At 38.3% G+C, this 27,939-nt stretch overlaps 4 protein-coding genes across 4 annotated transcripts; 1 reads left to right on the top strand and 3 right to left on the bottom strand.

Moving 5' to 3' along the window:
* Positions 1-203: 203 nt before the first annotated feature.
* gnat1 (guanine nucleotide binding protein (G protein), alpha transducing activity polypeptide 1) lies at positions 204-2,972 on the top strand. The gene is made up of 8 exons (XM_078247475.1): positions 204-309; positions 1,406-1,448; positions 1,539-1,680; positions 1,805-1,962; positions 2,039-2,167; positions 2,274-2,403; positions 2,529-2,682; positions 2,782-2,972. The coding sequence occupies exons 1-8, from the start codon at positions 204-206 to the stop codon at positions 2,970-2,972; spliced, it is 1,053 nt and encodes a 350-aa protein (XP_078103601.1).
* Positions 2,973-5,093: 2,121 nt separating this feature from the next.
* Positions 5,094-14,264, bottom strand: edem1 (ER degradation enhancer, mannosidase alpha-like 1). Its single transcript, XM_078248711.1, has 12 exons — positions 13,660-14,264; positions 10,926-10,998; positions 10,258-10,361; positions 9,774-9,945; positions 9,396-9,579; positions 9,047-9,221; positions 8,437-8,557; positions 7,193-7,363; positions 7,028-7,101; positions 6,831-6,927; positions 6,373-6,558; positions 5,094-6,263 (listed from the first exon to the last, which is right to left on the bottom strand). The coding sequence occupies exons 1-12, from the start codon at positions 14,127-14,129 to the stop codon at positions 6,174-6,176; spliced, it is 1,917 nt and encodes a 638-aa protein (XP_078104837.1). The 5' UTR covers positions 14,130-14,264; the 3' UTR covers positions 5,094-6,173.
* Positions 14,265-17,217: 2,953 nt separating this feature from the next.
* Positions 17,218-23,008, bottom strand: arl8ba (ADP-ribosylation factor-like 8Ba). The gene is made up of 7 exons (XM_078248713.1): positions 22,801-23,008; positions 20,067-20,147; positions 19,875-19,948; positions 19,648-19,741; positions 19,445-19,512; positions 18,295-18,365; positions 17,218-18,151 (listed from the first exon to the last, which is right to left on the bottom strand). The coding sequence occupies exons 1-7, from the start codon at positions 22,921-22,923 to the stop codon at positions 18,102-18,104; spliced, it is 561 nt and encodes a 186-aa protein (XP_078104839.1). The 5' UTR covers positions 22,924-23,008; the 3' UTR covers positions 17,218-18,101.
* A 363-nt stretch (positions 23,009-23,371) lies between these two features.
* LOC144516969 (tumor necrosis factor receptor superfamily member 1B-like) lies at positions 23,372-27,678 on the bottom strand. Its single transcript, XM_078248712.1, has 6 exons — positions 27,520-27,678; positions 27,282-27,407; positions 26,980-27,111; positions 25,753-25,848; positions 25,542-25,667; positions 23,372-24,844 (listed from the first exon to the last, which is right to left on the bottom strand). The coding sequence occupies exons 1-6, from the start codon at positions 27,650-27,652 to the stop codon at positions 24,693-24,695; spliced, it is 765 nt and encodes a 254-aa protein (XP_078104838.1). The 5' UTR covers positions 27,653-27,678; the 3' UTR covers positions 23,372-24,692.
* Positions 27,679-27,939: the final 261 nt, after the last annotated feature.

Here is a 27,939-nt window from a genome sequence, read left to right on the forward strand (position 1 = left end):
CTGTCAGATGGGCAGAGGATGCGAAATCCTCTCCTAAGACAGGGAAATTCTCAAACATTCTCCAGTTGTTTCCGCAGGCAGGTGACGCATCAGCTGCATAATTAACGGCACCGGTTAGAAAGTAGGCGATCAGCTAGGACCATCTCGGATTTTTTCCTGACACTTGGCTTTTGAGCAGAGGGGCCCAAACCGGGAAAAGTAGAATGGGGGCTGGAGCAAGCGCCGAAGAGAAACACTCAAGAGGGCTGGAGAAGAAGCTGAAGGAGGATGCCGAGAGGGATGCAAGAACTGTTAAGCTGCTGCTGCTAGGTAAAGACAGTCAAGTTGGATGCTACAGTATAACAGGAAACTTCATCATCATGGTAACACATATTTAAGGGCCCCAAAGGCCACATGGTGGAAATATTTTTACCCCTTGATCCTACAAGAGTAATAGTTAACAGTTATCTGTCTATGGGGCACAATTGTAGCTGGGGCATTACTTTGTCTCATGTAAAAAGTTTGGTTTAATCTTCCATACACTTGACGTTATTAACACAGACATATCTTGTTGACTTAAGTGCGTTATGGATAGACCATATGGATCTGAATAGCCTTTAAATGTTTACTGCGTAATTTTGAAAGCCTGTTCGTTTTTAACTGTGAGAAAACAAGCAAAATGTTTGAGTAAAGGCTTAATAACCTGTGTCAGTGAATTGCTTAGACACTTTAATAATCACTCAACCCAATCCCTTGTTAATCCTGAAACAGGTCCTCCAAAACAAAGGGCTTAACCCTGAAGGACACAGATACAAAACCGCCCAACCCAAACAGGGTCTGTGGCTGCAGCATTCAAATACAATAACCCAAATACATCACAGGCATTTTGTAAAGTGTCCATTGAGGGGTCAATTTAGTATGATTAGGTTAGCTTTTTAATTCAAGAACCAACAAGTTCCATACACCAAAATATATGTAGGCTATATTGTATATAACAATGTTGGATTTAAAAGCAAAATCATGTGCAAGATTGGTCGAGTCTGGCATATATTGTTCTGAATATCTGTCAGCTTCTTATAGATTTAGTTTTGCACTCACACAGCTTAATTATCTCTGCATGACAATGTGGGTCAGCAGCAGGAAGAGTTCTGCCTTACCTAAGCATTGAACAAGATAAGACCTGAAGTAAGAAGTATTATGACTTGCTGGGATCCTCTGTCTGATGAATGCCATTACCTGCGGTTAATATCATTCTCCTCTCACATTAATATAATCCAAAACATAAATAAAAGCACAAAACTATGGTTAAAAAGAAGTCACATTTCTTCAAAATCCTCATAAATGTTGAGATCAAGTTTGGAATGAAAGCATACTTTTATTATTTGATGTGAATAATTACATTTAATGTTTTTCTACCTTCATATAGGCGCTGGAGAATCTGGCAAAAGCACTATCGTCAAACAGATGAAGTAAGATATTTGACTCTTGCGCCAAAGAAATGTTTAATTTTTTCTCTAACCGACTGTAAATCACATACTAATGCTGTATTTTGTTTTCAGAATTATCCATCAAGATGGCTACTCACTTGAAGAATCAATGGAGTTCATTGTCATCATCTACAGCAACACCCTGCAGTCCATCATGGCCATTGTGAAGGCCATGAGCACATTCAACATGAACTATGGCCACCCTGATCAGCAGGTAACAGCTGAGATACACTTTAATGGGTTTTGGGTGAATTGATTTTAGGACTTCTAGCAGACTAGTAAACACATGGGGATAAATAAATTGTATGTGTCCCTGTCCTCTTCCATCCGCCCTGCAGGATGATGCCAGGAAACTCATGCATCTTGCAGACACCATTGAGGAAGGAACCATGCCTAAAGAGATGGCAGACATCATTTTGCGCCTGTGGAAGGACTCTGGCATTCAGGCGTGTTTTGAAAGGGCCTCAGAGTACCAACTCAATGACTCAGCTGGATAGTAAGAAATCACCCAAGCTGAAATATAAAATTGCCACATTAGTGTTTGTTGTTGAAGGAATTTGATTTCCCCTCAGCTACCTGAGTGACTTGGAGCGGCTGATCCAACCAGGCTATGTGCCCACTGAGCAGGATGTGCTGCGATCAAGAGTGAAGACCACTGGTATCATCGAGACCACATTTGGCTTGAAAGATCTCAATTTCAGGTTAGTCAGTGCAGTATTTCTCAAGAGGATGGCACCAATAACTCATCAGTGCTCCCACTTTGTTGGATTGCAATCATAAAGATAACATGCTTCTGTTTCCATGCAGAATGTTTGATGTGGGTGGCCAGAGGTCAGAGAGGAAGAAGTGGATTCATTGTTTTGAAGGTGTGACCTGTATCATCTTCATCGCTGCTTTGAGCGCCTACGACATGGTGCTGGTGGAGGATGATGAAGTGGTATGATGGCAGTAATATTTCACACTTCATATTCTATACTTTGTGTTTATTTTGGACGATCAACGGCTGGTTAATTTGAAAGGCCCTTTATTGGGACTTGGTAAAAACACAAATCTTTCTTTCAGAATCGAATGCACGAGAGTCTGCACTTGTTCAACAGTATCTGCAACCACCGCTACTTCGCCACCACCTCCATTGTACTCTTCCTCAACAAGAAAGATGTGTTCACTGAGAAGATCAAGAAAGCTCATCTCAGCATGTGCTTCCCTGAATACGATGGTGAGGTTTATCAAAACACAAATTGCATCATATTGAAGGACTTTAAAAAGTGACGAACTGATTAAATGTGCCTGTTTATCTTGACATATTTCCGTTAAGGCCCCAATACATATGATGATGCTGGTAACTACATCAAAATGCAGTTCTTAGACCTGAACCTGCGCCGAGACGTCAAAGAAATCTACTCTCACATGACCTGTGCCACAGACACAGAGAACGTGAAGTTTGTGTTTGACGCTGTAACCGACATCATTATCAAAGAAAACCTGAAAGATTGTGGTCTCTTCTAAAAGTCATGCTGAGAAACCCAATGAAGGTGAGAAAAAGTTTGCACAGTATCGTAATGATACTAATAAGCAGATAATAAGCAGTGTCACTTTCTTTCTTTTTTTACAGGGTGATGTTGTAGCCCTGTCACATTCCACAAACCCTCTCTCAATTCAAACTGAGGACTGAGGATGAAAACTAAACCCCTGACCATCCTCAAAACTGGCGAACGCAAAAAATAAAAATCAATTTGTTGTGTTCAAATGAAGTTGTAGCTTTGACAAGACTTCGGGTCAAATCCAGAAGACAGCTCTTCAGTCAGAAAATCCTGTGCAGATTTCAGATGAGTTGAATTTTAGTCTAGCTACCTTTTCTCTTGAAATCATCTTTTGGAGAGCTATGCAATCTGTAGTTAAGACATCAAAAGCTTCTGTCAGCATTACGTGTTTTCTTCTCACATCCACTAATGTGAATAGATGTCAGGCTAATGCATCTTTTCTCCAGTAACTGGTCAGTATACAGCCAGAAAGCAAACAAGAGGGCCTCACCTACTGCAGACACAATTCAACCTGAACTTGTCACTAGAAATGGCTTTTATGTACAGGTCTACAGCTCACTTTGAGACCAAATTTAAACAGATGAGATGCTTAATTTTTAAGTGTTAGAACATGTAACTTTCTGAAATAGTTATAGTTAAAAGGACCAGTTTAATTAAGTCTACAATTAAACAATTTTCTATTTGACAGTTCATGAAGGGCGGTGATACCATATGGATCTGGAACACTGTTAAGTGGTAGATGTAATATACTTCACATTTAAAAAAAATACTTGTCTAAAGGTTAACATAATCTCTAGGCCTGTAAGCCAACTATCCTGTACAGAAACCAATAATTGCAAACCTTGACTAAACCTATTTAAGCTTATAGAAAACGGAATACTTTCCCACTTTCACAAATAAAAACTAACACAGCAATGTCTTGTTCATAATCTGTCATTTATTCAATTTCACAGAATATTTCTGGTTTCTTTTCTAGCATTATGAATCAAAAACCACTCCTTTAAAATGTAAACATCCTTTACCTTTAATTAAAAGGTAAATCAATTCAGATAGATTAGAAGAATAGTTTTTGGGACATATACTTATTTGCTTTCTTGCCAAAGGTTAGATGACTAGATCAATACTAGTTTCATGTCTGTACGGTACATTTTAAGCTACAGCCAGCAGCTGGTGACAGCTGTATCTTAGCTTAGCACAAACACCGGAAACAGAGGTAAACAGCTAGCCTGGCTCTGTCCAAGTACCAAAAACTACCTAGTAGCATCTCTTAAGCTCACTAATTAACATGCTACATCTTGTACGTATTTAAGCTAGCTGTTTATCCATTTCCTGTCCTTGTGCTACGATAACCTAACCAGCTGCTGGGGTTAGCTTCATATTTACCATACATTCACCAAATTTGCCATTAGAGGTCAATTCCTATCCAATTATTTTGGATGTGTTGTGCTAATCAAACCTAACTTAAACCATACTTCTGACCAGTGCATTAGCATGCCAGAGTCCTGCAGGACTTGCTTTTTTATCTGCTATTTCTGAACAAGAAACATTTGTGACCTGTATGAAAGCTGTGCTCGCAAATCACATTTGAGAAACAGGCCCCAAAATGGTATCAAGTGGTATCAACCTTTTTGTCTAACTCTCAGCAAGACGGTGAATAAGCGAAATTCCTAAAATGTCACTCTTTCTTTGAAGATAATTTAAGACAGAATGGTTGAGGTGACGTCAGCTATGGCCTGGAGCAGTTAAAAAAACACTTGAGAATATGAACAGCTGTGTCCCAAAGCCAAAGAAGATGCCGATGCTGTGACATAATTGAGTCATGCAGCCTGAAGCTCTCTGCTGTGTTACAGACACTCAGGAGGTTTGGTATAAAATGAACCAATCCAGTAGAGATATCTCAGTAGAGCTGTACATGAATCAAACATCACAGTTAAGGGGACATCACATGTTCTGTTTGTGTGGAGCAATAATGAATATTCACAGTATGACTGTAGTATTCAGTGCAGTTATTCTTTTACCTTAGATAACCAAGTTGGAAGATTTGCAATATAAATAACTAAGACTATCCTAAGACATTTCAGGCAACAACATTTCAAGGAAGTTTTATTTTTTTTATGAAAGCATTAATTGATTTCTTTTTTTCTTTCAACCCTGAGTTCTCCCCACATGACAATGAATAAGTAATGATGATGTGCAAATATGTGACAGAGAAACAGAAAAAGAAACACAAATGGCTACTTCCATCTACTCTGAACAAAGTCTGTGTACTAAATACGTCTGACAGAACGTTTTCGCTCATTAACATTAAAAAATACATTTTATGGCTTGTTTGTCATGTCTAAAAACAAAAAGGATCTTAATGTCATAATCAGCGTAAACTGTACATACACATGGAATGACATCTATTGTGCAAATATCGACAGTTGCCTCAAACAAATTCTTGACAAATACTTCAACACATCCAGATAGACCAAGAAAAATTAAAAAAAGGCACTTTAAAACAGCGAGTCCTCCTGAGCCTCTCTCTCACTGTCAGTATGCTAATGTGCAGCCCTTCTTTAAAAGCACTGATCTAATCAAGTGAATCAACTGGAAAGAGGCACTAATCATGTTTAGAGAGATAGTTTAAGAGGTGAGTGTTTTTATAGGCTATACATTGTACATATGTGTGGCTAGATGGCACTGTTCCCAAAAAAAACAATATGATTCACAGCTCAGCTGTAATTTTCAATTATGCATACACACACACACACACAATCACACATACAAACAATGTATACACACTCACACCTGAACCAACACCTAAACGGACAAAAACACACCAGCAATTCTAAAATCCCCTTCCCTTCCAATCTCAATTCGTCACTAGGCAAAAATGAAGCATGACTCCTCATTTTCCAGCACATAAGTTCTTCACCTTTGTTGACCACATGCACACCCAACAAAGCAAAAGTACCCACACAGTCTTTTCAGTAATACAGCAAGTGATCAATCTGCTTTCTCAGGTTTCCTTTAGTGTCAGTTCCCCGTCTGGATACTGAGCAGCGGAACAGAGGGGACGAGGATTTTGACCAACAATGATCCTTTTTAACCTCACCGCATCTGCACCTGAGGGGGGTGTACAGAAGGCCTGTTCATCTCAATGTCACCACATGCATCCTCTTACTCAGAAAAGTCCCACCATGTTATCGATCTGCCTCATGTAGACACTCTTTAATGGCAGAGTGTACCGTCGCTCCTCTGGGATCCTGTTGCACTGTTAGAGGGAGAAAAGGAAGAAGTTAGAATGTTATCACAATATAAGTTACGCATGACGCTAAAAATGGTGAAAAGTGAGATGGGCTGGGCGAGGAGGATGGCCTAACATTGCTGGTGTTGCTCGGTGGTGGCCGCTTGTTTGGCTCTTGCTCTGCCAGCACTCCCTCTTCACAAGGAAACAAGTCGTTCCACTGTTTCTCCCTGAAGCGCTTGTCTATAGGCACAACATGGCCCTCTGTAGTGAAGATGTACTTGTTGTCGGATTTGTGAAGTGGGTTGTCCTCATCGAACAGCTGCAATGCAAGAGAGACATTTTTGTTTGTATGACAGCTGAGCCAAAAGTTGGGCTAAGTTATATTCTGACAATGGCTGGGTGACACCAACAAAATCAGATAAGATGATATTTCTAATAAATATCTTGATGATTGGACGTTTAATATATTGCAATAGCTTTTATTACAATTATCAAAACTTTACAACATATCTAGCATCATAGAATGCTCTCGTGTCATTCTATATCCATAAATACCAGCTCCATCTCTGGCATACTCAGACTGTAACTTACCAGGTAAAGGTATTTGCATGTCTCACTGAGGAAGAAGCTCTCCATGCGATCCTCTTTGGATTTGTCCACAACATGGTGGAGAGTGGCATACCCACATCTGCAAACGACACAGCTCAGCTCAGCGCAGCTTAAAGTATCAAAGCAAAGTAGAAAATAAAAACTAAAATAAAACAAGGTATATATTACATGATCCACACCTGACTTTGGCATTTTTTTCAAGGCTCTGAAGGATATCCATTCCAACATGCAAATAGAAAGGATTTTTGGTCGCCTGTGGGAAGTGAAGAAAAACAACTTTTGAGTAAAAGATAATAAACCACCACCACCACCACCACCAGTGCTGTATTACAACAGGTCAGTACCTGGTACAGAAGATAGGTTGACTCCACCAGCTCTGGTCTTAAGGGGTAGAAGAGCACATCAGGAGCCTGCAGCTGCCAGTTGTATCTCTCTGGCAAAGCCCCAAAGCGCTTCCAGATGGCATAGTAGAAGGCGTGCAGGCAAATTGCATTATCTACATCACCATTCAGCACCTTGTACACAGAGTGGCAACACTTTACTTTAGCTGAACACAACAACACATATTTTACTAGGGATAGGCCGATTATCGGCCTGTTTTTTGGCAGTTTGCAGATTATTTGTATCAGCGTTTTATTTCCCCGATAACCGTTAAAGTTAACTAATTAAAAAGTGTGCTACTTTGGCTCCACTACAGCTGTGTGTCTGTCCCTCTGCCTCAGTTTCACTCACCACTGAGTCTGACTTAATGTCCCGCCCACAACGATATCTGACTGACTATCCTTTAATGTGTATTACGTTGAAATTTTCCAATTTATTAAATAATTGCATAAAGCATTTTTTTTTTTAAATGTATTGGCAAATGTAACACTCATAGACTGTATAATATTAATGGACAAAGCATCTGGTTCGTCGAAGTGCTGCAAATTCGGAAGTGCCTTAAACCTGCATTCTATCTGAATTCCAGCAGGGGGCGACACGTGCGGTTGCAAAAGGAGGTCGGTTTCTGTAGAAGTCTATGAAAAAGTGATCCACTTCTCACTTGATTTATTACCTCAGTAAACATTTTCATAATTAGTTTATGGTCTCAATCGCTAGTTTTAAATATTCTGCAACACAGAATGATGTTCATTTTTTTTTTTAATTATGGTCTCGTTGATTTTAAAATCTGCGATAAAGAGGAGGGTGTTTTTGGGCGTGGCTATGATGTGATTGCCAGTGAAAGTGTGTAACTGAACAGAGAGTGTAAGGGCTCCTCCCTCACTCACTCCTCCCTCTCGTCTAAAATCGTCACATCCGCAACCAGGATGGCTGCGCCCGTAACGGCAAACTCGACGACTCATAGCAGATCTCCACGAACCAATGGGTGACGTCACACATGCTCTGTCCATTAATATTATACAGTCTATGGTAACATTCCAAAATCTTAATTTTGACTTAAAGATTTTCAATTTCACTGTAAATGCATATTGGTTCCAAATATCGGTTATCGGTTTCAATAACTACTAATAATCGGCCGATATCGGTCGATCCCTATATTTTACACTTAAATATAAGACCTGTCATAGCTGAAAGTGCATAAACTAACCTGCAGCCCAGGAAAGAAGGCCTGAAGGGAGTCGATCCAGGTGTTCATTATTTCACCGCTGAACATGTTCACATTAACATACAGAGGTGGGTCACCCTCTCCTTCATTACATGACTCTCTCCTGGAATAACACAGAGGCAAAAGAGGGTTCACAATATGTCATAATATGTGTATCAACATCCTAATATAATGTTTGTATATTCAAATACTAAAGCAACCACACTGCCCCTGTGATTATTCTGCTGTTGACCAGCCAAACTCAGTTAAGGCTGTGTCACTTGCTCAAGGGCTGATTATCAGGGATTTCTAAGGAAGAGGAAAGTGTTACGTTTCTGTGTGACTCTGTGTGAATGCAGATGTCCCATCAGACATCTCATGACATCCTAAAGTCTCAGAATTCATCTTCCACATCTCTCAGAAAAAATAAAATTCTGTAAACCCGTAAGCAGTTGTATTAATTTCGCTTGTTTTGGCCAATCCTAGACAGAGATTCAGTCACACAGCAGAGAAAGTTTCTCATTTCAGATGCAACCTGATGTGAATCCCCCAGTCCCACCCACATTCACCCAAATGCACACAGTGTCACGTTTTTTTTCAGTATGAGACTCACCCTCTCCTCATGTGGTTGTGAATGCTCTCATAAGCAGCTTGGAACATCCTGTAGTCCTCTTTTTCACCAAAAAGTAAGTACGATTTCAGCAAATACTCATAGAAGGAATCCATACCGGCTCCCAGACCACTCTGCTTGCTAACCCACTGGCCTGTTTGGATATTCACTACATTCCCTAAAGAATTACAGATAGAAATCACATAAAAATGCTTTAAGTTATATGATATTGTAGGCATCATATTTACATGTTGTAGACTTAACCATGCTGAGTAGAAGTTTAAAAAAAGAACCAAATAAAAGAAAAAGAAAATAATTGTATTTACGTGACTACATACACAGCTGTACTTACCTAACAGACCGGTTTCGTTGCTCCTCAGGTTCCACAGAGCTCTGACGGCTCGTCTGGCTACCCATTCAAATGTGGAATCTCCAATCAAGCGGCTCAAAATCCCAAACTCCACCAGCAGGGACCCAGCTCCTGCAGTACAAGTCTCATTGATGCTATCAGGAGGAACGCCAGTCTTCAGATTCACCTGCATTTTACAAACCAATGAAGACACTGTGTGACATTTCAGTCTTTACAGTATGAGGTCATGCAACTTCCCTCACATGAGAGCTACTTAAAGTAGAGCTACGACTCTTTTGAGGAAGTTGTGTGTCTACGAGCAGGTATCTTGTAAAAATAGCAATAATAATAGTAGCTCTAGTTTTTAACAGTCTCACTCACCCGGGGGTAAGGAATGCCTGTGCTGGTATTCTCAAAGGCCGGCAGTAAGCGGACAGCCAAGTCATGAGCCATGTGAAGCAGCTCATTATCGTAATCGTCAAAGCCGACCTTGCCAAATGGGTGTTTCGGGTCCGTCAGCAGGATGTGAGATGAGATAAGGCTGCCCAGGATCCTAGAAAGGAAAGAGAAATATGACACTGGGGTTCCACACAGAAGCATATTGTGAACAGGTCATTACAATAAGCTTTTTCTGGTATTGATATCATGAAATCGCTGTACACATCATGTCACATTGTTTGTCAGTATGGTTCTCACGATAACAGCCAGACAACTTAAAGTAATCCTACAACGATCACATGCAAGATTATTGCTTTCACAATTGCTGCGCATGTTTTTGGTTGAAAGATTTGTATCTTCAGCAAGCAGGTCAGTTTTTTTCTTATGTATGAGTATAGCAGAATGAAAATAGTAGCAACATTTGTACCTGATGTTTGCCTCAAAAACTTGCACAGTTGAGTCCTTGTCAAAAGATACAGTATCTATAACCAGCTTGACAGCTTTGTGGAACTCTGTCACATTGCCGAGCACCTGTAGAGAAACACCACATTATGTAACCAGTGTTAACAAGCTTATTTGGGCGCATAACTACTAAATGGCTTCCAGGTATTTTGCTAAAATTCTATTCTTATCATTATAGATGGCAACTATTGTAAAGAAGCTCTGATTAATCATTTGAGCCATCATGTCACAACTGCAGAAAAGAGTCTAGTGCATGTGAAATTGACTTAGGAGACACCCTGATCCATCCGTTTTAGGGCTGACACAGTAACAAGTTGAGTTTAGAAACTCGGCTTTGCCCGATTCCATGTCGAGAGATGTTTTTCTGCCACAGTCAAAACATCTGCAGAAAAACAGACAACTACACAGGAAGTGCTAACCACTGTGCCTCTTAACGTAGTACAAAACTCTATTTGCCGGAAAACAGATGATGTTAAACTCACATTTTCCAGCTCACAGACTGGACTAAGCTGCTTCAATCTCATACTTAAAGTTAATATAATGCAAAATGTCAATACTAATCACTGATTAGTCAGAAAGAAAAACACTGATTTTGCAGGACATGGTATAACATAAAGACACAGTCTAACTTACCAGTAGGGTGTCTAAGGTGTCGATGAGTGTAAGGGAGTAGTTTCCCAAGACGTCGTTTATGTTGATGTTTGACCTGAAATGAAAGCAGTGAAACAGACTCAGTGCTGTCATTGCAAAAGAGGGAGAAATAATGAACAGGTCACAAAAACACACACAAACACAGAGCATCTTTTAAATCCAACAACAACAACGTGGAGTTCAGATGCGAGTGCAAAGTCTCATCTTAGCAGACGGGATGGAGAGAACAATATAAACACCATATTAAAAAAAACATGTGAATGATAAATAACATCTCCCCACTAACTAGAGGGTTTCCTTCTTTAATTGTCTGACATCCCACCGCACAGTTCAGGACAAGTAATCGATTAGTTGTTTGGTCTCTGAAATATCAGAAAATCGTGTAAAAATGTGTATCAGTGTTTCCCAAAGCCAAAAGATGAGACCTTCAAATGTCTTGTTTTGTCCACAACTCAAAGTCATTTAGTTTACTGTCACAGAGGAGTAAGGAAACTAGAAAATATTCACATTTAAAAAGCTGGAATCAGAGAATTTTTTATTTGTTTCATAAAAAAAAAAAAATGACTCAAACTGATTAATCAATTATCAAAATAGTTGGTGATTAATTTAATAGTTGACAACTAATTGATTAATCATTGCAGCTCTAGCTAGGACGGCAACTAACAATTTAAAAATTAACTATTTTCATTATCGATTAATCTGACAATTATTTTCTCTTTTAATTGATTAATCATTTGATCTATAAAATAGTAAAAACCGTCACAATTTCCTAAAGCTCAAGATGACTTATTTTGCCTGACCAACTGTTCAAACCCAAATATCTCTCAAGCTATATATATATATATTATTTAAGATTATTCCGCCTTTATTTGAAAGGGGGAAGACATGCAGGAAATTGTCACAGGTCGCATTCAAACCCTGGACCTCTGCATCGAGGCATAAACCTCTCAGTATATGTGCGCCTGCTCTACCCACTGAACCAACCCGGCCACCTCTCAAGCTATTATTAAATATGAGAAGAATTTCTCATCATTTTTTACTTTACTTACTTACTAATCATTTTCGCACCATTATTTTTGATGCAACTGTATGTCTTGCGCCAATTTCATTCAAACTGAAGACAAAACCTGTTACACATTATGTGACTGAGAGGAATGTTGGTGGATAACACTGTTGACTCTGCTGCTGCAGATAGTAAGAAATGTTTGTTTTGTTCATTTGTCAATCACATGCCAATACACATTTAACTGAACATTTATTCTAGTAAACCCCAAAACCCTCACAACTTCTGTACTCTGCTGCATCTAAAGAAGAGTTTGGTTACTTGCCTACGTCCTGCATGGCCAGCTACCATGATGGCTGAGCAGAAAAAGTTTTTCTGTAATTTGAGTGAACCGGCCTCTAGAAATATACCGACCTGCTTTTTTATATGACATGTCAAATTTGCTTCTGTTAAACCGCTAGCCTATTTAACATATCGTAACCTCAGATGTCTCAGATGTATTTTGTGTTTATTACAGACACTGTGCAATGATTGCATTCATATTACTTTTGTATACAAACTGCACAACGGTTTACCCTGAAAGTCTAAGATAACAGTATGGGGAGTGAAACTTTTCATTAGATGGCTTATTGTAGTGTAATTCTAGTCTTTCTGTTTCAATGTTCAGCACAGCGCAATAACATGCAGGTGTTTCAGCTAGCCTATGCTTTCGCACACTGAAGAAGGTATAGACTGTGCATTTTACTCCCCTGAGAGGTATTTGGGTATGCAAACACTTCTTATACTTGCTGGATTTCTTTCTCTCTTTTTGTCTTTTGTTAAGTGTGATATTTTTAAGCGCAGAGAGAGCTCGATTAACCAAGTAGTTCATCAACATAGAATCAATCAGAATTATTTGTATAATTAATTCATTAATTAATTCATTCATTAATTAATCAAACAATCATTCAATCAATTTTAAGACTTTTTTTTCTTCTTTTTTTTAACAAAAACGTCATGGTTCCCTGCTTTTCAAATTTGAATATTTGCTGATTTTCTTAGACTTTTGTGATAATAAACAGATTATCCTTAGGTTTTGGTCTTTCGGTTGTACCAAACAAGCAATTTGAAGATGTCACCTAGGGCTCTTTCATAGACTTAAACAATAAACTGATTAAATATTCAGCAGATTTCAAATGAATTAAGCGATGAAGAGGTTAAACAGTTCCTTAACCCTTGTGTTGACCTCGGGTCAAATTGACCCGTTTTCAATTTTTGTTTTATAATCAGAAAATATGGGACGTAGAAATAAGCGCTGAAAATGTATAGAAGAAAAATTTAAATTTAAAACGTTGGAAAAAGCAAAAACAAACTGTGAAAAAAAAGGTGTCGAAAAACAGAAGACAACACAAGGGTTAATTTGATAGGAACCCCATCAAGACCTACTGCTACTGTTCAACGCAAAAGGTGTCTGAAACATAACCTGTTCATTACTGAGCAGCAGTAGGCAGCACTGAGATCAGTAGGATTACACTACAGCTACTATTGCAAAGTACATGCAAATAGTAACGTTACAGTCTGCAGAGGACAGTTCAAATGTAACTGTCGGTCACTGCCAGGTCAGGGTGCCACTCGGCTGAAACCACCACCATTGACAGCACAAACATGAATACACTTTTATTAAAGAAAACATTAACCTGTCGGTGCAGACAGTCAGGACAGCGTATGACTCACGGATTTAGCACGTCTGGTCCCCTCCCTTTACAGTCAATGGGATTCAGCTCGTCCTCGGGAAAGGCATATTTCATGTAATTGTCATACCCGAAATAAAACATGTCTTTGGCCATGTCCTTCATTTTTGCTTTCAGTGTGTCTGGGAAGGAGCTGTATCTCCGGACGTACTCGTCCTTGTTGCCATCGAAGAAGCTCAGGTAGGATCTCTTGGTTGACTCCTCTCCAACATTTGCGCAGGTGGTCGCCGCATCTTCATGTATGTGACCGTGTATTCGTTGAGACCACGAGTTACCCTTCGGGTCGATCCCTTTTTCGTCCCTGAATAACAAGTCTAATTTGTGCAAACTGAAACCGAGTGGGAAGTTGAACCCCCAGCTAACGTTAGGTCCCAGTCCGAAAGCTAGCCACAGCACACAGCTGAGGGAGAGTCTCAATACAACCAGACCAACTACTATTGACCTCCATTGCATCTTTGCCCTGGGTCGATCTTAAAACGCATACTTTAAGTCCACATACGTCCGAGGAATGAATGTGAAATCACCTGTTTGTCTACTACAAACATAGAGGTAGTGGTGATTCCGCCCTACACACTTCCTGTCAACAGACCAGCCCCTACCAGATTCTGAGCTGTGATTGGGTTTATTCTTGTGTCGTCATGCAAAAGAACGAAGTTGGCTCGTCTTGCGATTGGTCGCAGAGCTGTCAATCTCCTAGTTGCGTTTTCGTGGCAGTCCTGACGTGTCTTATTATTCTGATTTAACTTCTGCACCAATAGAAAACAGCCACAGGAGTGAGACGTTCAGGGGCACAGAGCTTTAAAGCGATGGTTGGGTCAGGTGTAAAGAGCCTCCAATTATACTAGTTCAACTAGTATAATTGGAGGATCTTTACAGTTTAGTTGTGCGTTGATGTCATGAACTTTTGAACAAGTGTGGTGTTCCTAAACCACCAAAGCAATATTCGTTAGTTTTTGATGCAATCAATTCCGGTGCCGTAATGCTTCTCATAAATTCAGTATTATGTGAATTTACTTTACTACTGGGTCCTGTTGTTACTGGTGTTGGTCAGACCTGTTTCTCCTGTAAAAAAGGTAATTAATAATCGTGATATACGTGCTTTATTTAAAAAATAAATGGTCTCTGTTCTAAATGCTGTTTCCTACTGGAATAACCTTACTTCAGACCTGGACTGGAAGTAAATCTGGTGTTTACATTTCTTACCTGAACATCTGATTTTAAATAAGGTTAAGAAAGTCAAATTATTAATCGTTTTTATCTCTCCAAGATATTGCTACACACATATGACAAAGGACATTGAGTGGCCGGCTCATTTTGTCAAATGGTTCCAGATGATTTATGTCTATTAGAATGTAATGTTTGGCAATTTTTGCTCTACTACCAAAGCAAATCAATATCTATGTCATCAATTTGATCTTATTACTTGCTTATTTCATATTCATAAATCTAAATTTTCTAATCATAAACCAAATCAACTTTACATTACATCAATCCTGTATTCTTAAAACAAGAAAGCCATTAAACCCTGAATCTGTGTAACATTTTTGTGAACTGATTTATGTTCTGATCCCTTGGCACTTTGTTTTTGTATGTTTATGTGTGTACCTTGTTATTTGTCAATCAATGTAAATGCATATAAAAAAATATAATTATAATTAAATGTAATTAAAATGTTAGTTTATTATTTATTATTAAATTTTTTATAAAAAATTTTTTTTTATTAAAACCATTCTAGATATTCATAATGTAATCTGGAATATCCAAAAATACATTTTGACTAGTAAAATTACAAATATCCACAATTGCATTAAGACTACTAAAGGTGCAGTTGCAGATATCCACAAATGTATTGCGTATATCCGTTTTTCATTTTGGATATCTGTAATTAAAATAATGACTAGTAACAATCACATTTTAGATATCTGAATTGGAATTTTTCCTAGTAAGAATTATTTTGCAGATATCCAGAACAATGACGTTGTGGATATCGGAAATTGAAAGCCCAATGAATGGCAAAAGTGATGCAATTTGTTCTAGGAAGAATGTCATTGTGGATATCTGAAATGAAATTTTGACTATGAAGAATTGAATTACAGATATCTGCAATAAATATCCAGTCTAGCTATTAAAAAACGTCAACTTGCCACAGAAGCGACGATGAACCAGAAATTAGACAATATAGCACGTCAGCACGTATCATCATCTGGTAAGCTCTTCTGATTGGCCCTTTTGAGCCCATCTGATTATTTAGAATGGATATCAGCCGATTGTGATCGGTAACCGATCAATCGGAGCACCCTTAATAGTAGCCTATAACAGTAAAACACAGACCATTTTTCTGCAGAATGAGTACTTTTATTTTTGATAATAAAAATGCTAATACTTACATACTTTAACTTAAGAAATGTTTTTATGCAGGACTTTACAGTATGGTATTAGTACTTTTAATTAGGATCTGAGTACTTCTTTCACAACTGCCTGTAGTGTAAAAAAGCAGACACGTTGTTTCACACATTAAACGCCATATACTTAATGAGTGTGGCTCTTGTTTAGGACTCAAATCTACTGACTAAATAGATCATGAGGTGTCTTACTGCCTCAGATAAGCACCTTTTCACAGCAGACATTTGACTTGTCATGGCAGATGGTTCACTTCCATTCCAAGTGTCGCCATAAGCCATGCCAGTGAGCCAGCATGCACAATACCAGGATCCTGGAACTAGCTTTCACTGCTGTGAAAAGTCCACCAAACTCAACATACAGTACTAACTTACAGAAGAGTCAATTGAACAGTCTGTACACCCACACAGTCCTGACAAGAGGTCTAATCAGGCCAATTGAAAACACCTGTGTTGATGTACCATGGGTCTTTAAAAATCCCATTTAGGATTCTGAATATTACAGTAAAAGTATAGACGTTTGACACTGAAATGCACTTTGCTAGACTGCATTACTTTAGTGACTTTACTGTTGGATTTTAATCATACATCACATTTATCTGATTGCTATTTATCACTGTGCAGATTGGAGTTATAAAAGGCACAATACCATATGTTAAGTCATTAGATCTCATGCACACTTATCACCATGTCTATACACAACACTAAAATGGACCTGTCTACAGAAAGAGTAATTACATTTTGGAAATATTTTCTTTTACTTCAGGATTAATGGGATTTTTAAAAGAGCCATGGTACACCTGCACAGGTGTTTTCACTTTGGCTGATTAGACCTCCTCAGGACTGTGCAGGTGTACAACCTGTACTCGACTGACTTTCCCATAAGCTTTGTCGCACCGGTTATTAGTAGGTAAAGTTAGGTAATCCTGCATAGATCTAACCTACCAACCAACTTCAACATGACTCTGTAAATATGACCACATGGATCAATTCAAATTGTTCTTACACGGAGTAGATCAAACGGTTTGCTGTTCTCAAAAGTCATGCAACGAGAAGAAAGAATAGCTTCGCAGCACCATACCAATCCTTTCATCATACACCTTGTGATACAAAATTGGGTGTACAAATAACAGGACAATGTCAAAATTAAAAAGCATGCCTTTTTATTCTTGAATATATTGAAGTTGTGTTGTTTTACTCTTTACTTCCCAGGTAGGCACCCCTTGCATGCTGCTTTGCTTCAGCTGTGAGAGACATTGCACAAGGCACTTTGTATTTTGCCACTCTCTCATCTTCAAGGCAGCACACACATCATTCCACTGAGGCTACTTACAAACAGAGGCCAATATGAACCACACAACCCCGTACAGCTTTACTTTTAGCACATTCAGACTTTAAATAGAATCATATATTCATACACGCACATCTCACAGTAAAAATCATACTAGCTTGATATTTGTACAGACCTGCATCAATTGACTTGCTTAAATGCAGAGTTTTCTAAAACAATAGACATGTCCTTGAAAGAAGAAAACCTTATCAAGCGGAGGGTGACAGTCATCAAAAACAATCTACATGTCCACATCAGTAATCTGCTGGCATCATATCTGACTGTGTAAAGAACATTGCTCGTTAAATGAGGCCTATTTGACAGAATCAACCCTCCTTCAAGAGGGTGGTGTTGTATACCCAAGATTAGCGTTCTAAACCACTGGGTATGATCAACCAGGTAATGCCTAAATGTAGATCCGAAATTTGATTCAGACTCCAAGTTTAAGTACAGCTTTACAGGACGAATAATGCCAATAAATGCCATTCATTACATTTGGTATCAGAATCACATTTTTAGTAGTGCATTCTCAGGGTTTGTGAAAGAACCACAACATGAAAAGGGGGGAAAACGTGTCACAAGCAGAAAAGAGCAGCATGTGAGTTGAATATACAACTTTACATCCTCGCAGAGTGATGGGGGGGAGTGGCATGACAGTAACGTGGCAAACACAGCTGGAAAACAACTCCTATATTTTTAGCTCCTCCTGGATTTTGAGTGCTGAATGAGCCACTGAAGTGTGATGTCTGGAATCAAGGAAACATGCTGCGTCAGTCTGAGAATCGGTTAAGGATTCAGGCATTTCTAACTCAGGAGCAACACACAATATGATTTGCATACAATTTTTGTACAGTTTTAGCTCCTTTTAGTCCATAGTCATGCAACTCACCAATGTTGTCTTTCTCTTTGCAGGAAATCGAGTAGCAGCATATCTCTCTGTCCTGAATAGCTGCCAGATTCCTTTGAAGGGGAAAAAGGTGCATGAACAAATAAATATGAGAAGAACGCATTAAGGCCGGTCATCAATCTCACTCATCTGCAGCTTGTGTGGCATAGCTTAAGGAATGAGCACAACTCTCAGCGCATGTTTCTAACTTGACAGCAGAGGGAGCCAGTTCCCTGTGGAGCTAGAACGGTGACATTGAAAAAAGAAGCATTGGCAATGAAAAATAAAACACAAGCATACACTTTTATTTTGATATTGTTTGCATTCTGATGTGTTTTTTTAATGACAACCTTCTGATTTTTTTCTTCATGTCACTCTTTTAAACAGTTTTTTTTTTTACACTGACAGTTCTTTTTCAAGAACTGCAAGGAAAGCGTGATTTTATTAATTTAATGAATCTGCATACTAAGGAGAGAACCTCAGTCTTATGGAGCCACAACCCGCTACGAAGCCTGGCATCAGGGTTAGGGGTGACCCTAACCCAGAAATATCAAAATAAAATAAAATATTTCTTGCCTGTGTTTCATTGGAACTTTTTCCAAACGTGACACAATTGTGTTTCCTTTTTCAATGCCAAATTTTATTTTCGATGCCAAAACTTACTGTCACTGTTCTAGCTCCACAGTAAACTACAACTCGACACAGGTCCAGTTTTAACAAAAAATAAATGAAAGTCACGCTTTTCTTTTAACCTGTTTAGCATAAAGGTGGTTCAACTGATGCAGGATTATAAAAATATATATATATATATATAGGAATAAAGTTGTATTATGTATAGACAAGACATAGTTTAAAATAATAATACTCTAATATGAAATCCTAAATTATTTCTCCATACCACTGAACAAGATATATTAAATAGGGACATTTTCATGACAAAAACAGTCTGCAGTGCACTGCTGTACATTTAAGATTATTTTTGGGGCATTTTTAGGCCTTTATTGACAGGACGGCTGAAGAAATGAAAGGGAAGAGAGAGGGGGGGGAATGACATGCAGCAAAGGCCCGCTGCGTCGAGGAGTAAACCTCTATATATGGGCGCCCACTCTACCAACTGAGCTATCTGGGCGCCCGCACCATTTTTCATACTTACATTTTCTCAATGAGCTGCTTTTCATCTAGAGCACTAGGGAGATCCCTTTTGTTACCGAGTACCAAAACCTAAAAAAACAAAAGCTCATTACAATTGAAATCTGCAACTGCAGAAAGTAATCATTGACAAAACCCACACACAGTTTTGCATGACTGGCGCAGAAATGAGACAAATCTTAAAATTGGTTTCAGGAGAACACTTACAGGAATTCCTTGCAACTGAGGTTTGTCTAATAAATTATGAAGCTCATTTCTAGATGCCTCCACCTTTTCTTGATCTGCTGCGTCAACCATGTACCTAAAAATGAGCAACACCGAAAGTATTAGTTAGATGTGTTTTACATACATTTCCAGTGTGTCCAGTTCATCACATTAAATTTCCTCCCATTTGTTTTTCGGACAAACTTGAAAATCAAAACTGAGATACTCACACGATTGAATTAACTCCCCGACAGTACCGCTCCCACATGCTCCTGAACCTTGGCTGCCCTCCTATATCCCAGATCTGCAGAATTATATGATATTCCTATTTCAATTACTGTTGCCTCCTTGTAAAACCTGTGTGCTAATTTCATTTCATTAATTACAGTTACGGTGTGATAACAGCAGAAGGATTAACATACCTTGATAGTGACGTTTCCTTTGGTGACCTTTCTCATATTGAACCCGACTGTAGGAATCATGTCTTCACTGAAATGCCCAGACTGAAAGGAAGTATACAACACATATAAGTCATTTCTTATGAAACTCTATGACTTTTGATTGTTGAAAATGTCCCTGCAATTCACTGCAGAAAACATGTGGGAGTGGGATGTGCATATATATGTGCACAATGAAAAATAATAATAACAATAATAATAATAATAATAATAATAATAATAATAATAATAATAATAGGAAACTATTAGGAAAATAAGGGCAGCTGTGTGTAATTATTTGATCAAATGTATTATAAATATGACATGCTGCATGGGATCTCTTATACTTTTACATCCTTTTTGTAGCTTGGATTGAAGTCTAATACTGATAGATAGATAGATAGATAGATAGATAGATAGATATATATATATATATATATATATATATACACACACACACACACACACACACACACATATACATACACACACATATACACATTATTTGAGATTTAAAGGGACTACAAAAAACAAACAACACAGAATTAATCATTTTAAACCAAAATGATAAACAAGCCAAACACTATACAGTATCTCCACGTTCTGGCTTTTGTGAGAGTTCAATATTGCAAACTGAAGCATTCAGAATCCGCAGCATTCCCCTTTAACATCGAAAACTCACAAGCCGTGTCTATTCCTTCCGCCTGCCCTTCTTTGGAAGCCTGCGATTTCACAGCACATGACTTGCCAGAGTCACCTGATGAAACTAAGTGGAAATGAGTGCAGCGGTCTTATGACTGAGGAAGGAGGAACCACCCCCACAACAACTATTCACTCACTCTTTTGTGTCACTGGCTGGCAGGGCATTTTTTCCAGTGTGTGAAGGATCTGGGTTATGTTCCAACCCCAAGCCCAACTTCCTCCTCAGACACCAGCCCTCGTACCTGATGCCAACAGCACACTCTAATCCACTTTGACAAACTCTGAACTTAATAGTAAAGATATTGTCTTCTTTAAATGTGAAGGCACAATAAATAGTGCACTGGTGATTTGCTTTCTCCTTAACAACACTTTCTTACATCAATATGGGTAGTAATAGCTCCTGCCTGGTAAAAGGTACACCAGTTTCTGGGCAGATTGTGCTATTGAGATTGTTATTGGAATTGTGTGTTTCTTAACAATTACTTTAATTACTGATTAATCTACCAGTTATTATTTGATTAGTTTTGTTCTTTTAAATGTCTAAACAAATTGTGAAAAAGCCTGGCAGTTTCCTAAAGCCCAAGACAACCTCTTTAAAATGGCTTGTTTAGTCCGCTTCATGATTATATGAAACAATGAGAGGCTGAAACCATTGAATGTTTCAGCCTTTTTTTTTTTTTTATAGAAAACATAATTGATTAACAAAATTGTTGGCAGTATTTCTTTTTCTATCAGTTGGCTAATCAATGAATCAATTAAGTGTTTCTAGTGGAGATATGTATCACATTAAACCAAAACCTAAAATCCTGTCAATCCAGTTAAAAAGGTTTTTAAAAGAAACACTTCAACACACTTGTGAATAAAAGAGAAATTGCACAGATTAAAATAACAGGACAAAAACAGGTCAGAGAGAAATCTGATTGGTCGTCAGCCATGTGTGCAAACTGTCGTGAGAGCCATCGGGGTCATAACAACCGCAAACTGATTAACAACTCCAAACAAAGCCACGAAACTTGCTTTTCACAATATGCTGCTAAAAACTAAAGTTGCTCTCTAGGGATTAGCCAATGAAAAATTGCTCCACCAGACACTGCCCATTTTAAGTAATCCCTACAAAGTTGCACGAAGTTGCACAAGAGAAATGGCTTGCAAAAAAAAACCTCCAGCCATAGGTCACAGCAAAGATACAATCTGTATGTGTAACTTTATCACAAGTTGCATCTGAAGCTGCTGGTTACAACAAAAAGCATCAACTGCCCTTTATTTTAACTTAAATGCTACATTTGCATGCCACTTGGCCACCTAGGCATATCAACACCAACTTTTTTGTAAATGTCAAAACATTTCATGCAAGTTTAAAAACAACATAACTGACCCCGTCTGCATTCATTTTCAGAGAGCCAGCTCGTTTTACCTCTTTGTGACAGGCTCCTAAAATCTTAACAATTCGTATTTGGAGTGGTCAGTTTCCACCTGTTGCAGGACACCTGTACAAAAGTTACACACTGTGCTGTAATGTGAAATTGTCTGTGTGTGTGTGTGTGTGTGTGTGTGTGTGTGTATGATCAGTTGTTGTAATGGTCAACATGTTTTTACGTTAACGTCCTGGTGGCTGACAGCTTTCAGTGTAAAATGACCCCACAGTTTCGAAGTGATCAGATTTAATTGAAGCAAATAAATGTATGCTACGTTTGGGTTTAGCATGCTAAACAGTCATAACACAGTAAGCAACTAGCCGACGAGGACCACCTCTTTATATAGCCTACAGTATATGGGACCTGCAGCAGCAAACTAGTTAGCTCAGCTGACTTTTTGACACAAGTCCAACAACCTGACTCAGTTTCAGGGTTGTTTTTTATAGATGCTGCGGTCCAAACTGAGTAACATCACATCGTTTTTGGACCCGAAAACCAGACAGTGTAGCAAAGACATAGTTAGCTTGGTAACTCTTATCCCATCATTAGCGCTAATAGTATTAGCACTACCCCAACAAGGTGGCTAGCAGCTGAAGACTTACAGCGATCACGTTTACAAATGTTGTTTTCCCCGAGTACTGGAGGCCGACCAGCGTCAACTCCATCTCCTCCTTCCAAAACAGAGACTTGAACCAGTCCAGAAGCCGGTTCATTAGTGCCAACATCTTTACGTCGGTGTTCTCACTCCCCTGTGTGGCTGTGTGTGTTTCTCCCTCCCTGTCAGATGTGGCGTTTTTCCAGTGAGGAAGGGAAGTGGGACGCAGCCATCTGTCACATGATCAGTCTGCTGAAACACGCCCGGCAGCGCCCCCACTGGCACATGGAGGAAGTACACCCAGTTGATACCCCTACCTAAAGACTGTTTAGGTTTTGTTTCTATAAAAAAAAAAAATGTATACAGAAAAATAACACATTTAACAACAACAAAAATCTGCTCCTGCTGAATATTATACCAGGACTACAGAACTATGTCAGGAGAGCAACATACACATAGTGTATGTTCATGCATGCACACCTTTCTTATACTGCTGTCCCATCATGAATACATACATACAGTACATACATACATACATACATATATACATACATACATACATAACAAAACAAGGGAAGAAATACATAATGCAGTTTAATTTTTTTTCTCAAAAACTTAAAGTGGTACAACATTAAAACAAAACAAAGCAAAACAAGATAAGTAACAACAATACAAAAACGATGGTAAGAACACCAACAGGCTGACCACGATCCCCCACACTATCCCAACCCCCTATCTGCCCGTTTAAGCCCTCCCCATGTATCTCCATCCCATCCACCCTCCCTCACAGAGACCTTCACTCTAAAACCATTACAATTGTCATATGTCGTGCTAGGATGCAGACTGTTGTACTGGATTTGTAGTTTTGAGGTATGATATGAGGGGTTTCCATGTTTTATTGAATAAGTTGAGCCTGTCTTTCAGCGTATGCCTTATCCTTTCTAAATGAAGTGTGTTAGTTAAATCCTCTAACCACATCTTAGAGGTAGGTACAGCTATGCTCTTCCATAAGATGAGGATTAATCTCTTTGCTATTATGAAACAATAAGAGAGAAAACGCTGCTGTGCTACACTCAGTTTCCTGAAGGTCTCCGATATTCCAAGAATGATGAACAGGGGCTCAGGTTTGATTGAAGTAATGCAGTTTAATTTTAAGTATTATGTAATAATACACATAAGTAATTTTAAATCCTGCCAGGATTATCATCTGTGACCACAAACTGTGTGGTGCAGTGTATGGTCTACAATGTTTTTGTTTTTTTAGTGTGGTTGGGAAAAAAATGGGTTTAGAATTATTTATTAAAATGATAGATTAGGAGGTTAATACAATTAACTGTATAATACACCATGTATAATACATTGCTTAATGCAAGTATTTTGCATAATATTTACATTCGAATATAAGACAGCTAGTCACTTTCCAAGAAATGTGTCTAGAAATTATTAAACAGTAGTCATTTTTTTAACCAAATCCGGCAAAAAAATGAATGTAGGACTCATGAACATAGTACTTCTAAAATAACAGTTATAATAATAATAATAATGCATTGTATTTATATAGCACATTTTACAACACTCAAAGACACTTTACAGAGTTTTTTAGAAAAGAAATCCACATACTAAAAATACACACCTTAAAAGGACATACTTTGACCATGGTTTCAAACTTTTCTCATTATACCTTTCATCTGTTCATCAGACAAATGCTGGTCTTTCACTTTCCTGCTGGAGATCCAATCAACGACCTTTAGATAGATAGATAGCTTTCAAGTTCCATTTAAAAACATACAACACAATTAAAAGTGTGCATCTCTAACCTTCTAAGCAAGGTGCTTCATACCATTACATCAATATTATTAAAGTGAACAGACTGTTTATGTCATTATAGACTAGTTATCATCAAGTGGAGACTTTTTCCAGATGCAGGAGGTCAACACTGTTGCTGTTCTCAGATTCATCCTGCATGATGAGCTTGTGCCCACTCTCCTCCTTCGACAGGTGAAAGTCACTGGCGTTGGTGGACACCGCTAATATTTCAGTAGGAATATTATCTGGAGTAGAGGAAAATAGACAAGTTTAACTTTGAAAATAGTAGCATCATCAAATAATCACTGCGGTCATGTCATATTCTTATACCTACAGTATCCATCACCTGCACTTAACTACACTACACTTTAACTATAACTTCCTCTAGATTGGGATTTCATGTGTTTCAAGGAGTAAAAAACAAATAATACAGGGATCTGAGTGGAAATCTGATGATAAAAATGCAACGGCCAGTGTAAACACTTCAAAAATGAATAATACTGTATATTGAAATTTTTAAATTTCTTTCAGAAACAACCCTTTGCCATAGTAACCATCTTGTTTTCTCCCTGTTTTTCTTTTCACTTTGCAAAAAAGAACAGGGGGAAATTGCAGTGTCCAGATGTGCCACGCTTCTGAATTGTCATAGGTGTATTGGTGACTTTTCATTTCTTAATATTTTATGAACCGGCACACCAATGGATATTTAGTGACTTGGACATTTTCTGCACTGACTCGTATACTGACTGATCAAAAGTTCCAAATACTGACCCGGTGTATTTACAGTACATTCAATTGAAACCCCTTGACTACTCACTGGTGATCTCCTTTTGACTAATTATATGACCTTTTTATTTACAGATCTGTGATCCTTTGTATGTATGTATTAAAACCAGTTCATTATGTTCATTATATACTATGTTTCCATTAATGCCCACTTACATGCTTTGTGCTTCCTTAGGTTCTTTGTGCAGGCATAAGATAGAAATACGAGGAGGATGAGAGAACTCAAAACAAAGCCGATGCCAAGGAGTAAATTAATGGAGCCTATACCATCTGTGTGCATCTCTGGTGAAACATCAAATCATAGTCAAGTTAGTTCAATTCACCTATACTTTTATCAAGTAAAAACATTTATTGTGCATTCACTTACTGCAGATGTCCTCTTTATCATCAAAATATGCGTTATGAGGGCATAAACGCTCACACTGATATGAATACTTTAACAACCCGTCACCCAACGCCATGGCTGAAAAGACAGAGAGACAGATAGGTGAGTCCACCACCATTTGTTCAATCAAAAAGTAATTCTCATTCTCAATATTTTTCCAAATTTGGTCCAGACTGAAATACTGTATCTTAACAACTATCGTTGGGATTGCCATGAAGTTATGTACAGACAATCATAGTGCCCAGAGGATGAATCCTAATGACCCCCTTGATAATTTATCTATCACCACCATGAGGATGGCATTTGTATTTCGTTTCATGGGAAATATGTCAAAGCTAATGACATTCCGATCATCCTCAGCTGTTCTTTGTGTTTAGTGCTAGTTAGCAAATGTTAACATGCTAACACGCTAAACTAAGATTGTGAACACAGTAAACATTGTACCCATTTAGCATCAGCATGTTAGCATTGTGAACATGTTAGCATGCTGATGTTTACATTTAACTCAAAGCACAGCTGTGCCTTATTACCGCCTCACAGAACCACTGGCATGGCTGTAGACTCTTGCATGACTGCTGTTAAAGTCTTGTGATAGTAGCAGTGGTAGATTGCATTTTCAAATTTGGCAAACACTTTGGCAAACTTCTTGACACCAAACTTTCCTGACATTGTTATGGACAGCTCTCCTTGTACTGACTAATAGCAGTCATAAAGGACCACATTGATTAAGACTTGTTCATTCAACAGTGTTTGAATGATAAATGTGACAACAATTTGAGAAAACCTCACCGTGTGTGTGTGTGTGTGTGTGTGTGTGTGTGTGTGTGTGTGTGTGTGTGTGTGTGTGTGTGTGTGTGTGTGTGTGTGTGTGTGTGAACTGAGATATTAAGGCATTTCAAATTCTCAAATCCTGCATGCTCAGCCTACTTAAACATCATTATTTTATATTACTTATTTTTTAATTAGTCTTATCAAGTGAAAAAAATGGGTTGGGTGCATTAATCAAACCTACATTTCTAGTATAGTACATAACTGTCTGTGTCTAACCCACATTTATTTCCATATGTGCCCCTTGACAGCCCTCGGCATGACACCCATAATAAACAAAGAAAACAGTAATTGACATATTCAAACCATATTTGTGCCAGCAGCGATTTTAAAACCATAACTTTTTTCTTTGATCTAAAAGAAAAATATGTCCACTCTCACCTGTCCTCTTCAGTTTCTCCCCAGTGACACATTTGTTTTCCTCACACTCTGAACACTCATTGTTGGAGCACAGGAAACCAGAGCGGCACGAACAGTTTGCATTTGTGGTCAGCGTACATTTCACCGTATATTCTGTAGAAAGACTTTTAAGAATTTAAACCACAGGACTTCCAGGTGATAACAGTGTTTTGTCTTTTATCCACAGAGTTAAATGCATTGTCAGCATCTACCGGTGTTTCACTAGAAATCCACAAAGAGCAGGGCTATAATTTTTTTCTAAATTAAACCAATTTCAGTCTTACCTTGTTGGCATGACCGGCATTCCTCACATCTGTCAAACATGCTCCGTCGGTCTGAGAAGTAACCCTCCTCACAAGGGCTACAGACAGTTTGTTGGTGCGCTGTGCAGTAATCCTTTAAATATGTACCTTTAAAACAAGAAACAAATGAAATCAATCACTCTCAAGAATATAGATAGCATTCACACAATGAGATGATAGAAGATAGAATATCATTTTAAAGATTAATTATGTTTTTTACCTGGGGAACACAAGTCACAGCATTGTCCATCTACCTCATCCTGTCCATCAACACAGCCTTCAGTGTATTCCAAGACCAAAGTCCAAATACTCAAGACACATATTACTGCCAGGGAAAGGATCCGAGCATTCATTATGACCAGTGCTCTGCTCGTGCCCTCAGGGTTTTATCTTGGCTGTTTGCTGACGTCAGTGTGAGATGGGAGTGTGGTTAGATCACAGAGAGACAGTGTGTGAGACATCTGCGGTGTAGTTCAGGAAGTGAAAGACCACTTGTAGGCTTCTTGCACTAAACACATGATTTAACAACAGTATAAATTGAATAACAAAAGTAGTTTATTTAATATTTTTTTGTTTGCATAATTTCTTTTCCTGTTTTTTGTCTCTTGTGATTTTATTTTATTGTGAAATGTTATTTTAT

This window comes from Sander vitreus, chromosome 4 (genome assembly GCF_031162955.1).
Source record: "Sander vitreus isolate 19-12246 chromosome 4, sanVit1, whole genome shotgun sequence".
NCBI classification, from domain to species: domain Eukaryota; kingdom Metazoa; phylum Chordata; class Actinopteri; order Perciformes; family Percidae; genus Sander; species Sander vitreus.

Bases quoted from the DNA above. Each gene is read 5' to 3' on its own strand.
- gnat1 (XM_078247475.1), top strand. From the start codon at position 204: ATGGGGGCTGGAGCAAGCGCCGAAGAGAAACACTCAAGAGGGCTGGAG. The intron at 1,449-1,538 runs GTAAGATATTTG...TTTTGTTTTCAG, and splicing joins ACTATCGTCAAACAGATGAA to AATTATCCATCAAGATGGCT. The intron at 2,404-2,528 runs GTATGATGGCAG...TCTTTCTTTCAG, and splicing joins TGGTGGAGGATGATGAAGTG to AATCGAATGCACGAGAGTCT.
- edem1 (XM_078248711.1), bottom strand. From the start codon at position 14,129: ATGCAATGGAGGTCAATAGTAGTTGGTCTGGTTGTATTGAGACTCTCC. The intron at 9,222-9,395 runs GTAAGTACAGCT...GTAATTCTTTAG, and splicing joins CAACGAAACCGGTCTGTTAG to GGAATGTAGTGAATATCCAA. The intron at 8,558-9,046 runs GTGAGTCTCATA...GTGTTATTCCAG, and splicing joins CACAACCACATGAGGAGAGG to GAGAGAGTCATGTAATGAAG.
- arl8ba (XM_078248713.1), bottom strand. From the start codon at position 22,923: ATGTTGGCACTAATGAACCGGCTTCTGGACTGGTTCAAGTCTCTGTTT. The intron at 19,949-20,066 runs GTATGTTAATCC...ATAATTCTGCAG, and splicing joins AAGGAAACGTCACTATCAAG to ATCTGGGATATAGGAGGGCA. The intron at 18,366-19,444 runs GTAAGTATGAAA...TCCCCTTCAAAG, and splicing joins AAGCAGCTCATTGAGAAAAT to GAATCTGGCAGCTATTCAGG.
- LOC144516969 (XM_078248712.1), bottom strand. From the start codon at position 27,652: ATGAATGCTCGGATCCTTTCCCTGGCAGTAATATGTGTCTTGAGTATT. The intron at 27,112-27,281 runs GTAAGACTGAAA...GTCTTTCTACAG, and splicing joins ATGCCGGTCATGCCAACAAG to AATATACGGTGAAATGTACG. The intron at 25,849-26,979 runs GTGAGAGTGGAC...CTGTCTTTTCAG, and splicing joins GGAGAAACTGAAGAGGACAG to CCATGGCGTTGGGTGACGGG.